This window comes from Vicia villosa, unplaced genomic scaffold, assembly GCF_029867415.1.
Source record: "Vicia villosa cultivar HV-30 ecotype Madison, WI unplaced genomic scaffold, Vvil1.0 ctg.000423F_1_1_3, whole genome shotgun sequence".
Lineage (NCBI taxonomy): Eukaryota > Viridiplantae > Streptophyta > Magnoliopsida > Fabales > Fabaceae > Vicia > Vicia villosa.
In genome coordinates this window covers 147,660-161,657 of record NW_026705202.1, presented here as the reverse complement: position 1 = coordinate 161,657, position 13,998 = coordinate 147,660, and the positions used below count along the sequence as shown (strand labels likewise).

General features: G+C 39.7%; 1 protein-coding gene across 1 annotated transcript; it reads left to right on the top strand.

Moving 5' to 3' along the window:
- Positions 1-1,863: 1,863 nt before the first annotated feature.
- On the top strand, positions 1,864-3,318 carry LOC131628147 (uncharacterized). The gene is made up of 3 exons (XM_058899015.1): positions 1,864-2,397; positions 2,494-2,908; positions 3,020-3,318. Exons 1-3 carry the CDS (start codon positions 1,864-1,866, stop codon positions 3,316-3,318), a joined length of 1,248 nt encoding a protein of 415 aa, XP_058754998.1.
- The last annotated feature ends 10,680 nt before the right edge of the window (positions 3,319-13,998 follow it).

Below are 13,998 nucleotides of genomic sequence, written 5' to 3'. Positions count from 1 at the left end.
CAGACTTGTTCTTCTTCACGCCAATTCTCTCTTGCACTCAGACGAACGACGACGACGGCGATGAACCATCCACCACCTCAATTCCGATCGCTTCCGTTCCATGGCGCCACCGTGATTGAACGAGGTATCATCGCTATGGATCTCTCTTACCTCTCATCACTCATCTCTCGGCTCAATCTTTCTCGCTTCCGTCTCAGACATTCTCTTTATCGTTCTCAAACGGCGCCTTCTTCTTCTTCTTCTTCACTCGTGGTCGAAGACGGTGGCTTATCTTCAGCTTCTCCGACGCAAATCCCTGGCCATCGTTGTAGACATGACCGGAATGGATTCAACCTCGCCTCAGTTCCCTTTCTCTCATCACTCCTCTCTAACACGGTGTTGTTGTTGCGGTTTGATACGATGATGAGGCGATGAAGATATCAAAGTAAGTTCTTGATCCCTTGGCTTCTTCTTCTTTTCGTTTTCGGATCCGTTCTTCTTGATTGATGGCGCTGCGCCTTTGATGTGATGATTACGGATGTTATTTGTTGAAGTTGCTGGATCAGTGAGAGTGGATGATGCCGAAGGATGAAGTGAAGATTACAGTGATTGAAGAATTGTTCTGGAAGCAGAGATGGTTTTGAAGATGATCAATGAAGTGTGAACTCGAAGAGTGAAGAAGATGAAGAGGGTGAAGAGTTGGAGATGAAGATGATGCTGAGGTATGAAGGGTGAAGGTCGAAGTGAAGAGGTGGAGATGGAGGTTTAGGAAGAGAAGGAAAATGGAAGATGAATGGGAGCAGAGAAGAGTGAAGAGGATGAGAGGGTGAATGTGATGAATGATGAAGATGGAAAATGGTGGAGGAACTTGATGAAGGTGATGAGAAGCTTGATGAATGGCTAAGGGCCTCAATGAAGAAGGGATCAATCTGTTATATAGAGTTCTCAGGTAACTAATCTCTGAAGTTTCTGTTAGATTTCTGTTGAATTCTGTTAGAGGTTAGACTTCTGTTGAGAATTGGTTATAGGCTTTAGAAGTTGTTATGAATTGGTTAGGATTGGTTAGAGAAATCAGTTAGGTGGTTGAAAGTTAGTTAGAAATTGGTTAGAAGTTAGTACTAGGTTGTTGGATGTTAGAAGTTTCTGTTATGGTTAGTTTGGTTTAGAAATAATGATGAGGGTTTTGTTATGTATATAGCTAAACTAGTTAACAAATATAATTAGGGGATTGTTAGAGGTTTGGAAATGTTTGAGATCTGTTATTGGTTTTCTTTGACTGAATTTGGTTTTTATGTATTATGCAGGGTATTGGCAGCATGTTGTTTTTACAGCATTTGGATGCATTGGAGACTACATGAAAGTTTGGGGTGGTGATGCATATGGTGAGGACCTGGTGGAATGAAGATGACACAAGCAAGATGAATTTTGGATGACATTTGAAAGTAAACTATGATGGGAACAATGAGCTTTAGGAAGTAGGAATCTAATACACTTTTGTGTAACTTTTCTCCTTTGCATTTACATTTGGAATTTGTAATGAATTTGTAATCTTTTAATGGAATTTGCATAAATGTGAATGATGTTGCCTTTGTATCTTGAATCTTCTTTTCGAATTTACTAAGAGTCGAGTTTTAGTATCACGACCAAGCACATGTCTATGGATAATTAGATTCACGAAATTGATTGAACAACCATGAATCAAGTAGCTTTGATAAAGAAATTTGAATAAATGCCCCAAATTCAACTTTAAATCAATAGGATCTCAATTCTTCAAATTAGGTTAACTTGCTTGATAAGCAACATATGATTGAAAGAATGATTATCAATTCCATAGCAATACTTTGAAGAACAGACAGACCTAGAAGACAGTTTACCCCGATCAACATGCCTTTGTCTCAAGTCCTGCAACATCTATTGAAGGCTAACTTGATCACCACGAAAGATCCTCCAAAGATTGTCAACACTGCAAATCCAACTTATGATCCTAAGGTTACATGTGCTTATCATTCCAATGCTCCTGGACACCATGCGGACAATTGTTGGGCACTGGGAAACAAAGTCCAGGATATGATACAAGCTGGTGAAATCGAATTCAACGCTCTAGAGACTCCTAATGTCATCACTGCTCCTATGCCAAAACATAATACGACTATTAATGCTATCATGGATGTAGTCTATGTCCATGATGTGAGAGATCTGTCAACTCCTCTCCCGGTCATCAAAAGAAAGTTGTTGCAAGCCGGTTTATTTCCGGGTTGCGATGTGGGTTGTTATTATTGTGCGTCCCAACCCAATGGTTGTGAGAATCTGAAAAGAGGAATTCAAGGTTGGAGGGATCGTCGCACTATCATGTTTGAAAAGATCCCTTCTGTAGAGAATTTGTGCGAAGGTTTCTCCCGTGGCTTGAAGATTGAAGACGTATCAGCAACTTCCAAAACTCCGTTGAAGATCCCTACTAAGGCTCCATTCAAGATTTCTGCTGAACCCCGTGTGGCTCCTGTGATCGTCCCTAAGCCTGGCCCAATTTCGTATTCTTCTGATAAGGCTATCCCTTGGAACTATGGTGCCGAGGTCTATATTCAAGGAGTTAAACAAGAACTTGTAGCTGATAAGGTTGCTGAAGACACTAATCCTGACGTGGGTAATATTTCCGGAACTAGTAAAGTAACAAGAAGCGGAAGAGTGTTTTCTCCAGAAATCTCTCCAAACACTGCTGCACCTACTGGTACCCCTATTCCTAATCAGGATGCTGATACCAGAGGTAAAGGGCCGTTGCTTGAACCCATCCAGACACCGGTCGAGATTGTTACTGAAAATCCATCTCCTGAAGAAGAAAATGAGTTCTTGAAGATCATTCGCAAGAGTGATTATGACATTTTTGAACAGATGGGGCATACTCCCTCCAAGATCTATATGCTGTCACTCCTAAGTTGTTCCAAGACTCACGCTAAAGCTATGATGAAGTTTCTAGAGGCTGCCCATGTGCCACAAGAGATTTCTGTCACTCAACTTGAGAATTGTATTGCCAATCTAACAACAGACAATTACCTTGGGTTTTCCGATGCTGATCTAAGTCCCAGTAGAAGGAATCATAACAAGGCTCTTCACATCTCCATTGAATGTGGGGGCACCACTCTAGCCCATGTATTAGTTGACAATGGTTCATCCCTGAATGTGCTACCCAAGATGGTATTAGACAAACTCAACCCCAGAGGAATCGTGCTGAAATCCAGTGATGTGATAGTAAAAGCTTTCGATGGTTCGATGAGTACGGTATATGGCGAAGTTGAGCTCCCAATCAGAGTAGGTTCTCAGAATTTCAACACTTGTTCTATGTGATGGACATCCATCCCGCTTATTCTTGCCTGCTTGGACGCCCTTGGATACATGAGGCAAATGCCGTGACTTCAACTCTGCATCAAAAACTGAAATACCCGGCGAAAGGCAAGATCGTCACTGTGTATGGTGAGGAAGAATGCGTGGTGAGCTTCATAGATGAGACCAAGTATGTTGAGTTTACTGGAGAAGCCTTTGAATCTCCCCGTCAGGCGTTTGAGTTGGTCCCTCAAGTGGTTCCTGAGGCTAAGGCTGCCCACACTGTTCCTAAAGTTACCAGAATTCCTCCTACAATGGCTTCTCTGAAAGATGCTAGGGCTGTGGTTGAAGAAGGTGGTTGTACTATCTGGGGGCAACTCCCTGATATTCCTTAAAAATCCAACAAATGGGGTGTAGGATGCACTATCAAAGAACAGAATGGAGAACAACACTCTCGTCAAGAAGGTTTGAAATATCGTTTCATAAGCAAAGGGGTCAATGCCATAGGAGAAGATGAAGATGATTACAACTTGGACAAGTGGATCTTTCCTACATCCGACAAAGGGCTGGACAACTGGAAGACTGAAGACATTGTCTCTACCTCTTATAGTCAGGAGTAATTGCCATTTCTAGTTTTTGTTTTGCTTTCCCTTATGTTTTCCTAGTTTTGTTTTCTGTATTTCAATAAACAATAAACTTTAACGCCATGTGTCTTACCCGGGGCACAACGGTCTGTTTGTTAGGGCTTGTCATTTCATAAGCATATTTTCATTCAATAAAGCATTGAACATTTCATATTTGAAATTTTCTCTTTCTTTCACTTTTATTATTTTCAAAATAGCTATGTGTTCTTATACACACCCACATAATACACTGCAGATCCATATCCACTCTGGATTCCATTGATAACGAATCTGCTATTGCCAACTATGACTTTAAAAATCCGATCTACCAAGGTGAGGTAGATTGTGAAGTGCCTAGAGAACTTGCTAGATTACTAGAGCAAGAAGAAAAGACTATACAGCCGCATGAAGAGCCAATTGAGGTTGTGAATATAGGTGCTGACAAAGAAAAGAAAGAAATCAAGATAGGGGCTGAGCTAGAAGAGGGTGTCAAACAGAGATTGATTCAGATACCACAGGACAATGTTGAGATATTTGCTTGGTCTTACGAAGACATGCCTGGGCTCGATACTGATATTGTGGTACACCGTCTACCTATCAAAGAAAACAGTCCTCCGGTTAAGCAGAAATTACGAAGAAGCAGGCCTGGCATGGCTCAGAAAATCAAGGAAGAGGTTGAGAAATAGTTCAATGTCGGTTTCCTGAAGGTTGTGAGCTATCCACCATGGATTGCTAATATATTCCCGGTACCTAAGAAAGACGGAAAGGTCAAAATGTGTGTAGACTACAGAGATCTAAATCGAGAAAGTCCCAAGGATGATTTTCCCCTATCACATATTGATATCCTAGTTGATAGTACTGCGCAATGCAAAGTGTTTTCCTTCATGGATGGTTTCTCAGGCTATAACCAGATTAAGATGGCACCCGAAGATATGGAAAAGACAACCTTCACTACTCCTTGGGGCACCTTTTGTTACAAAGTCATGCCGTTTGGGTTAAAGAATGCAGGGGCAACGTATCAGCGTGCAATGGTAGCTCTATTCCATGATATGATTCACAAAGAAATAGAGGTCTATGTTGATGATATGATTGCAAAATCCAACACTGAAGAAGAACATCTGGTCCACCTGCAGAAATTGTTTGATAGGTTGAAGAAATACAAGTTGAGACTGAATCCAAACAAGTGTACTTTTGGAGTGAGGTGTGGTAAGCTACTAGGGTTCGTTGTTAGCAGTAAAGGTATTGAAGTCGACCCTGCAAAAGTAAAAGCCATATACGAGAGATGCCTGCTCCACGGAATGAGAAAGAAGTTAGAGGGTTCTTGGGACGTTTGAATTACACTGCCAGGTTTATTTCCCATCTCACCGCTACTTGTGAGCCAATATTCAAGTTACTGAGGAAAGATCAAGCAGTGAAATGGAATGACCAATGTCAAGAAGCTTTTGACAAGATCAAGAAGTACCTTCAGGAACCTCCGGTTATGATACCACCCGTTGAAGGAAGACCTCTAATTATGTACTTAATAGTGTTGGAGAATTCAATGGGGTGTGTACTGGGGCAACATGACGAGTCTGGTCGAAAAGAGAATGCAATATACTACCTTAGCAAAAAGTTTACCAACTGTGAAACAAGATACTCACTGCTCGAGAAAACTTGTTGTGCTTTGGCATGGGCTGCTCGCCGACTGAGACAGTATATGTTGAACCATACCACTTTATTGATCTCTAAAATGGATTATATCAATTATGTGTTTGAGAAACCCGCTCTCTCTGGACGAATAGCAAGATGGCAAATGATACTAACATAATATGACATTCAATACACAACACAAAAAGCAATCAAAGGAAGTGTGGTGGCAGACCACTTAGCTCAGCAAGCTGTAGACGACTATCAATCTATGAGCTTTGAATTTCCAGATGAGGATGTTATGCTTGTTACTGATTGTGAACAACCTAGTCCGGATGAAGGACCTGAACCAGGATCCCGATGGACCATGGTTTTTTATGGAGCTTCGAATGCACTCGGTAATGGTATTGGCGCTGTGATTATCTCTCCAGCAGGTGGACACACTCCATTTACAGCAAGACTGTGTTTCGATTGTACCAACAATATGGCTGAGTATGAAGCATGTATCTTAGGTCTCAGATCTGCTATTGACTTAAGAATCAAGTCCTTGGAAGTATATGGGGATTCTGCCCTAGTGATTAGTCATATCAAAGGAGAATGGGACACAAAGCATCTTAATCTCATGCCTTACAAGGATTTGGTGTTATCTTTGATTCCTTACTTCGAAGAGATTACTTTCGAACACATTCCCCGAGAAGAGAATCAATTGGCAGATGCATTAGCCACTATGTCATCCATGTTCAAGGTCAGATGGGACAATGAGGCTCCTATAGTTATTATTGAAAGGCATGATGAACCGGCATACTATTACGAGATAGCTACTGAAGAGGTTGAGGAAAAACCATGGTTTTACAAAGTAAAAAGATATCTCAAAGCTCAGGAATACCCCGAAGAGGCATCCATCAACGACAAGAAGTTCTTAAGAAGGTTTGCTTCCAAATTCTTCCTGAGCAATGGAACCCTATACAAGCGCAATCATGATTCAACTCTGCTTCGTTGTGTGAACAAGAAGGAAGCAGAAGAGATTATGGAAGACATGCATGACGGTATCTTTGGAACTCATTCTAGTGGACACACTATGGCTAAAAAGATTCTGAGAGCGGGTTACTACTGGTCCACTATGGAAACTGACTGCCATCAGCATTCCAAGACTTGTCACAAGTGCCAAATCTACGCCGACAAAGTACATGTACCTCCAGTTCCGCTGAATGTCCTGACTGCTCCTTGGCCTTTTGCAATGTGGGGCACTGATATGATTAGGGAAATCAAATCTACTGCTTCCAACGGACATCGCTTCATCCTCGTGGCCACTGATTACTTCACCAAATGGGTAGAAGCTGCTTCATTTGCTTCCGTTACCAAGAATGTGGTGGCCCGATTCATTAAGCACAACCTCATCTGTCGGTATAGCATCCCCGAAAGGATCATCACAGACAATGGTACCAACCTGAACAACAAGATGATTACTGAGCTCTGCACACAGTTCAAGATCAAGCACCACAATTCTTCTCCCTATAGACCAAAGATGAATGGTGCAGTGGAAGCCGCCAACAAGAACATAAAGAAGATAGTGCAGAAGATGATAGTGACTTACAAGGATTGGAATGAGATGTTACCATTGTTAGAACAAGATTTGTTCTGATCAATATTCTTAGTTTTGAAGATAACAAGGATATGAATTTTGTGTGAGATAATGTGGTACTCTAATACATTGCAATTTCCATTTCAGGAAATATATAAAGAGTATGCACAAATCAGCGCTCAGAAGCTTTGTCTCAGAAGGTTCAGCATGCAACATCAGAACATGGTCTGGCAAGACATCAGAAGATGGTCAAGGCAGAATCAGAACATGGGTCTATGAAAGCATCAGAAGAACTTGAGATCAGAAGCAGAAGCACTGAAGTTCTCATGGTATCACGCTCAGAAGCACTTCAAGGTCAGAAGACAAGAAGATGCTATGCACCAAGCTGTTTGACTCTGATGATATTCAAATATTATATTCACAAACATCAGATCAGAAGAAAGTACAGGTGGCAGGCTACGCTGACTGACAAAAGGAACGTTGGAAGCTATTAAAGGCAACGTCAGTAGACACAGCGTGAACAAGGCTCGAGGTAGTTGACAAAAGCGTAAAACATTAAATGCAATGCTGTACGGAACACGCAAAGCATTAAATGCTCCCAACGGTCATCTTCTCAAACGCCTATAAATATGAAGTTCTGATGAGAAGCAAGGTTAACAATTCTGAACCAAATTCTGTGAATATTAACTTGCTGAAACGCTGTTCAATTCAAAGCTCAGAAACTTCATCTTCATCAAAGCTCACTACATTGCTGTTGTAATATATTAGTGAGATTAAGCTTAAACATTAAGAGAAATATCACTGTTGTGATTATAGCTTTTCAGAAGCAATTGTAATACTCTTAGAATTGATTACATTAATTTGTAAGTAACTAGAGTGATCAAGTGTTGATCAGGATACTCTAGGAAGTCTTAGCTTGTGTCTAAGCAGTTGTAATTAGAGTGATCACGTGGTGGTCAGGATACTCTAAGAAAGTCTTAGCTTGTGTCTAAGCAGTTGTTCCTGGAGTGATCAGGTTGTGATCAGGATACTCTAGAAGACTTAGTCGCGGACTAAGTGGAAAACCATTATAATCTGTTGCGATTAGTGGATTAAATCCTCAGGTGAGGTAAATCACTCCGTGGGGGTGGACTGGAGTAGTTTAGTTAACAACGAACCAGGATAAAAATAACTGTGCATATTGTTTTTATCGTTCAAGTTTTTAGACTACACTTATTCAAACCCCCCCTTTCTAAGTGTTTTTCTATCCTTCAATTGACATCAGAGCGCCGGTTCTAAGGTGCAAGCACTTAACCGTGTTTAGAAAAGATTCAAGAAGAGAAAAACGCTTCAGTAAAAGATGGCTGGTGAAATTCCAACAAATCCAGCTGCATCTACATCTGGCTCTGCTGAGCAATACAATGGTAACAATGGTTATACTAGACCACCAGTATTTGATGGTGAAAACTTTGAATACTGGAAAGATAAACTGGAAAGTTACTTTCTTGGTCTAGATGCTGATCTATGGGATCTTCTGCTGGATGGTTACAAACATCATGTTAAAGCTACTGGTGTAAGGCTCACGAGAAGCGAAATGAATGATGATCAAAAGAAAGATTTCAAGAATCATCACAAATGCAGGACTATTTTGCTGAATGCTATCTCTCATGCTGAGTATGAGAAGATATCTAACAGGGAAACGGCCCATGACATATATGAGTCCTTGAAGATGACTCATGAAGGAAATGCTCAAGTCAAGGAGACCAAAGCTCTTGCTCTAATCCAGAAATATGAAGCCTTCAAGATGGAGGATGATGAAGACATTGAGAAGATGTTTTCAAGATTTCAAACTCTGACTGCTGGATTGAGAGTTCTCGATAAAGGTTACACCAAGGCTGATCATGTAAAGAAGATTATCAGAAGCTTACCCAGAAGATGGGGTCCAATGGTAACAGCATTCAAGATTGCCAAGAATCTGAATGAAGTTTCTTTGGAAGAGCTTATCAGTGCCTTGAGAAGCCATGAAATAGAGCTGGACGCAAACGAGCCTCAGAAGAAAGGTAAGTCTATTGCATTAAAATCTAATATTAAAAAATGCACTAACGCTTTTCAGGCTAGAGAAGAAGATCCTGAAGAATCAGAATCTGAAGAAGAAGATGAACTGTCCATGATCTCCAGAAGGGTGAACCAACTCTGGAAGAGCAAGCAAAGGAAGTTCAGAGGCTTTAGAAGTTCAAAGAGATTTGAACGTGGAGAATCTTCTGGTGACAGAAGATCTGACAAGAAGAAGGCTGTCTGCTATGAGTTCAATGAGCCTGGACATTACAAGAATGAGTGTCCAAAACTTCAGAAGGAGAATCCCTAGAAGAAGTTTCATAAGAAGAAAGGTCTTATGGCAACATGGGATGATTCTGAATCAGAATCAGGATCAGACTCTAAAGGAGAGCAGGCAAACTTTGCGCTGATGGCGACAGAAGATGATGGATCAGAATCTACATCAGAATCAGATTCTGAAGAGGTATTTTCAGAACTATCTAGAGAAGAGTTAGTTTCCAGTCTAACAGAGCTTCTTGAATTAAAAGCTCATCTTAGTATCAAATACAAAAAGCTGAAAAAGCAATTTGAATTTGAAACTAAGAAGCTTGAGTTGGAAAATTCTGAATTAAAAGAAAAAGTTTTAAAATTATCCAATAATGTTGGATCTCCTTCTGATTCAGAAAAATCCACTCCCAGTCTGAATCATATTCTGAAAGAATATGATTTAAGTTTCAGGAAGTTCTTATCTAGAAGTATTGGCAGAAGTCAGCTAGCTTCTATGATATATGCTGTGTCTGGGAACAAGAGAGTTGGCATTGGTTATGAGGGTGAAATCCCATACAAGCTTGAATCTGTGGATGATATGAAAATATCATACAAGCCTCTGTATAACCAATTTAAATTTGGCCACTCCCATGATATTAAGCACACATCACATGCACAAATTTTTCACTTAACACACACCAAGAAGCATGTGACACAACCTAAGAAATATCATGGAACTCAGAATAAGAAGTATCATACTGTTCCTCCTGCTAAATATTTTGCTAAACCCAAGTTCAATCAGAACTTGAGGAGAACTAACAAGAAAGGACCCAAGAAATTGTGGGTACCTAAGGAGAAGATAATTTCTGTTGCAGATATCCTTGGCGGCAAAGAGGACAGAAAGCAAAATGTCATGGTACCTGGACTCTGGGTGCTCGCGACACATGACGGGAAGAAGGTCTACATTCCAAAACCTGGTGCTTAAACCAGGTGGAGAAGTCAAGTTTGGAGGAGATCAGAAAGGCAAAATCATTGGCTCTGGAACCATAAGTCTTGGTAACTCTCCTTCCATAACTAATGTACTTCTTGTTGATGGATTAGCTCATAACTTATTGTCCATAAGTCAATTAAGTGACAATGGTTATGACATAATCTTTAATCAAAAGTCTTGCAAGGCTGTAAGTCAGAAGGATGGCTCAATCCTATTTACAGGCAAGAGGAAGAACAACATTTATAAGATTGATCTTTCTGATCTTGAGAAGCAGAAGGTGACTTGTCTTATGTCTGTTTCTGAAGAGCAATGGGTCTGGCACAGAAGATTAGGACATGCTAGTTTGAGAAAGATTTCTCAGATTAACAAACTAAATCTAGTCAGAGGACTCCCAAATCTGAAATACAAATCAGATGCTCTTTGTGAAGCATGTCAGAAGGGCAAGTTCTCCAGAACTGCATTCAAGTCTAAGAATGTTGTTTCTACCTCAAGGCCATTAGAACTCTTGCACATTGATCTGTTTGGCCCAGTCAAAACAGCATCTGTCAGAGGGAAGAAATATGGATTAGTCATCGTTGATGATTATAGCCGCTGGACATGGGTAAAGTTCTTGAAACACAAGGATGAGTCTCATTCAGTGTTCTTTGAATTCTGCACTCAGATCCAATCTGAGAAGGAGTGCAAAATCATAATGGTCAGAAGTGATCATGGTGGCGAATTTGAGAACAGATTCTTTGAGGAGTTCTTCAAAGAAAATGGTATTGCCCATGATTTCTCTTGTCCTAGAACTCCACAGCAAAATGGAGTTGTAGAGCGAAAGAATAGGACTCTACAAGAAATGGCCAGAACCATGATCAATGAAACCAATATGGCTAAGCATTTCTGGGCAGAAGCAATAAACACTGCGTGTTATATTCATAATAGAATCTCTATCAGACCTATTCTAAATAAGACTCCTTATGAATTGTGGAAGAACAGAAAGCCCAACATTTCATATTTCCATCCTTTTGGATGTGTATGTTTTATTCTGAATACTAAAGATCATCTTGGTAAGTTTGATTCTAAAGCACAAAAGTGTTTCCTTCTTGGATATTTTGAACGCTCTAAAGGCTACAGAGTATACAATACTGAAACATTGATTGTAGAAGAATCAATCAATATCAGGTTTGATGATAAGCTTGGTCTTGAAAAACCAAAGCAGTTTGAGAATTTTGCAGATTTTGATATTGATATATCAGAAGCAGTAGAACCAAGAAGCAAAGCTGCAGAAGCTGGCAGTCTCAGAAGAAATGGATCAGAAGATCAAGTTGCCGCATCTTTAGAGAATCTTAGGATTTCTGAAGAACCAACTATCAGAAGATCACCTAGACTTGCATCAGCTCATTCAGAAGATGTGATCCTTGGAAAGAAAGATGATCCCATCAGAACAAGGGCATTCCTTAAGAACAATGCAGAATGTCAATTAGGTCTTGTTTCTTTGATCGAGCCAACTTCTGTTGATCAAGCTCTAGAAGATCCAGACTGGATAATTGCCATGCAAGAAGAACTAAATCAGTTTACAAGGAATGATGTATGGGACTTGGTTCCTAGACCAAAAGGATTTAACATCATCGGTACTAAGTGGGTTTTCAGAAACAAGCTAAGTGAGAAAGGTGAAGTGGTAAGAAACAAAGCCAGACTGGTTGCTCAGGGTTATAGTCAGCAAGAAGGGATTGATTATACAGAAACCTTTGCACCAGTGGCCAGGTTAGAATCTATTCGTCTATTAATTTCTTTTGCCACTCAACACAACATCACTCTTTATCAGATGGATGTCAAGAGTGCCTTCTTAAATGGTTATATAGATGAAGAAGTGTATGTTCACCAACCTCCTGGTTTTGAAGACTCCATGTCTCCAAATCATGTTTTCAAATTAAAGAAATCATTATACGGATTGAAACAAGCTCCCAGAGCTTGGTATGAACGTTTGAGTTCTTTCCTTCTGGAAAATGATTTCACTAGAGGAAAAGTGGACACTACTCTCTTTTGTAAAACATTTAAAAAGGATATTTTAATTTGTCAAATATATGTTGATGATATTATGTTTGGAACATCTAATGCTACACTTGGAAAGGAGTTTGCTGAGTCTATGCAGGCTGAATTTGAAATGAGCATGATGGGAGAACTCAAGTATTTCCTTGGGATTCAAATCAACCAAACTTCCGATGGAACCTATGTTCATCAAACGAAGTATGTGAAAGAACTTCTGAAGAAGTTTAATCTTTCTGAAAGCAAAGAAGCCAAAACTCCTATGCATCCAACTTGTGTACTGGGTAAGGATGAGGTAAGTAAGAAGATAGATCAGAAGTTGTACAGAGGTATGATTGGATCTCTTCTATATCTAACAGCGGTTAAGAAGGTAAGTAAGAAGGTAGACCTGACATTCTCTTTAGTGTTTGTTTGTGTGCTCGATTCCAATCAGATCCAAGAGAATCTCATTTAACAGCGGTTAAGAGAATTCTAAGGTATCTGAAAGGTACTACTAATGTTGGTTTAGTTTACAGAAGATCTAAAAATTACAACTTAGTAGGATTCTGTGATGCTGACTATGCTGGAGATAGAATAGAAAGAAAGAGCACTTCTGGAAGTTGTCAATTTCTTGGAAGTCATCTGATCTCATGGTACAGCAAGAAGCAAGCTACTATTGCCCTCTCAACAACAGAAGCAGAATATGTTGCTGCTGCTGGTTGTAGCACACAAATGCTCTGGATGAGAAGTCAGCTGGAAGATTATCAGATATATGAGAGTAACATTCCTATTTTCTGTGATAATACTTCTGCTATATGTTTATCTAAGAATCCTATTTTACATTCAAAAGCTAAACATATTGAGATTAAACATCATTTCATAAGGGACTATGTTCAGAAGGGTGTTATATCTTTAAACTTTGTGGATACAGACCATCAATGGGCTGATATCTTTACAAAACCCCTTGCTGAAGATAGGTTTAAGTTCATTCTGAAGAATATCAGTATGGATTTATGCCCAGAATGAGAAGATGAGAAGATCTTATGTATGAGTATCTTCTGAAATGAAATTGGATTATTTTTTTTAAGAAGTTCTGATTGAAATCAATTAGAAATTGTGATTCAGTTATTACTAACGTTTCATTGTCTAAGTTGATTCAGAATCTCTTTAATAGCAAAACAGCTGTAACTGGCTATCCAGATGGTAAACACATGTTCACTATTTCTGGACAAGCGTGCGTGCAGTTGAGGGGACGTCTACTTAGGTAACTGTGCAAATCTCGTCTTTTGTCATTATTATCTCTCCTCACGTCACATAACATTAAATGCCATTCATCATTTCTTTTATCGTCCTTCTTTTCTTTTTTATATTCCTCGAACGTTTCCCTCTTCTTTTTCCCTCTATTTATTCCTTCATTTCGTTGCATTTTTTCAATAAGTCTTGGCTCTCTTTCTCTTTCTTTTTCTCTCTTGTCCAACAAAGTTTTTCTTTGGCATAAACCCTAGTTCATTCATCTTCAACCTAGCGTTCATCATGAATCCTTTCAACTCAATGAGAACGGATGGAAGGGTTAATCAGTTACAGGATGTGAAGCA

Bases quoted from the DNA above. Each gene is read 5' to 3' on its own strand.
- LOC131628147 (XM_058899015.1), top strand. From the start codon at position 1,864: ATGCCTTTGTCTCAAGTCCTGCAACATCTATTGAAGGCTAACTTGATC. The intron at 2,398-2,493 runs GTATCAGCAACT...ATCGTCCCTAAG, and splicing joins GTGGCTTGAAGATTGAAGAC to CCTGGCCCAATTTCGTATTC. The intron at 2,909-3,019 runs GTTGTTCCAAGA...ATCTAACAACAG, and splicing joins CTATATGCTGTCACTCCTAA to ACAATTACCTTGGGTTTTCC.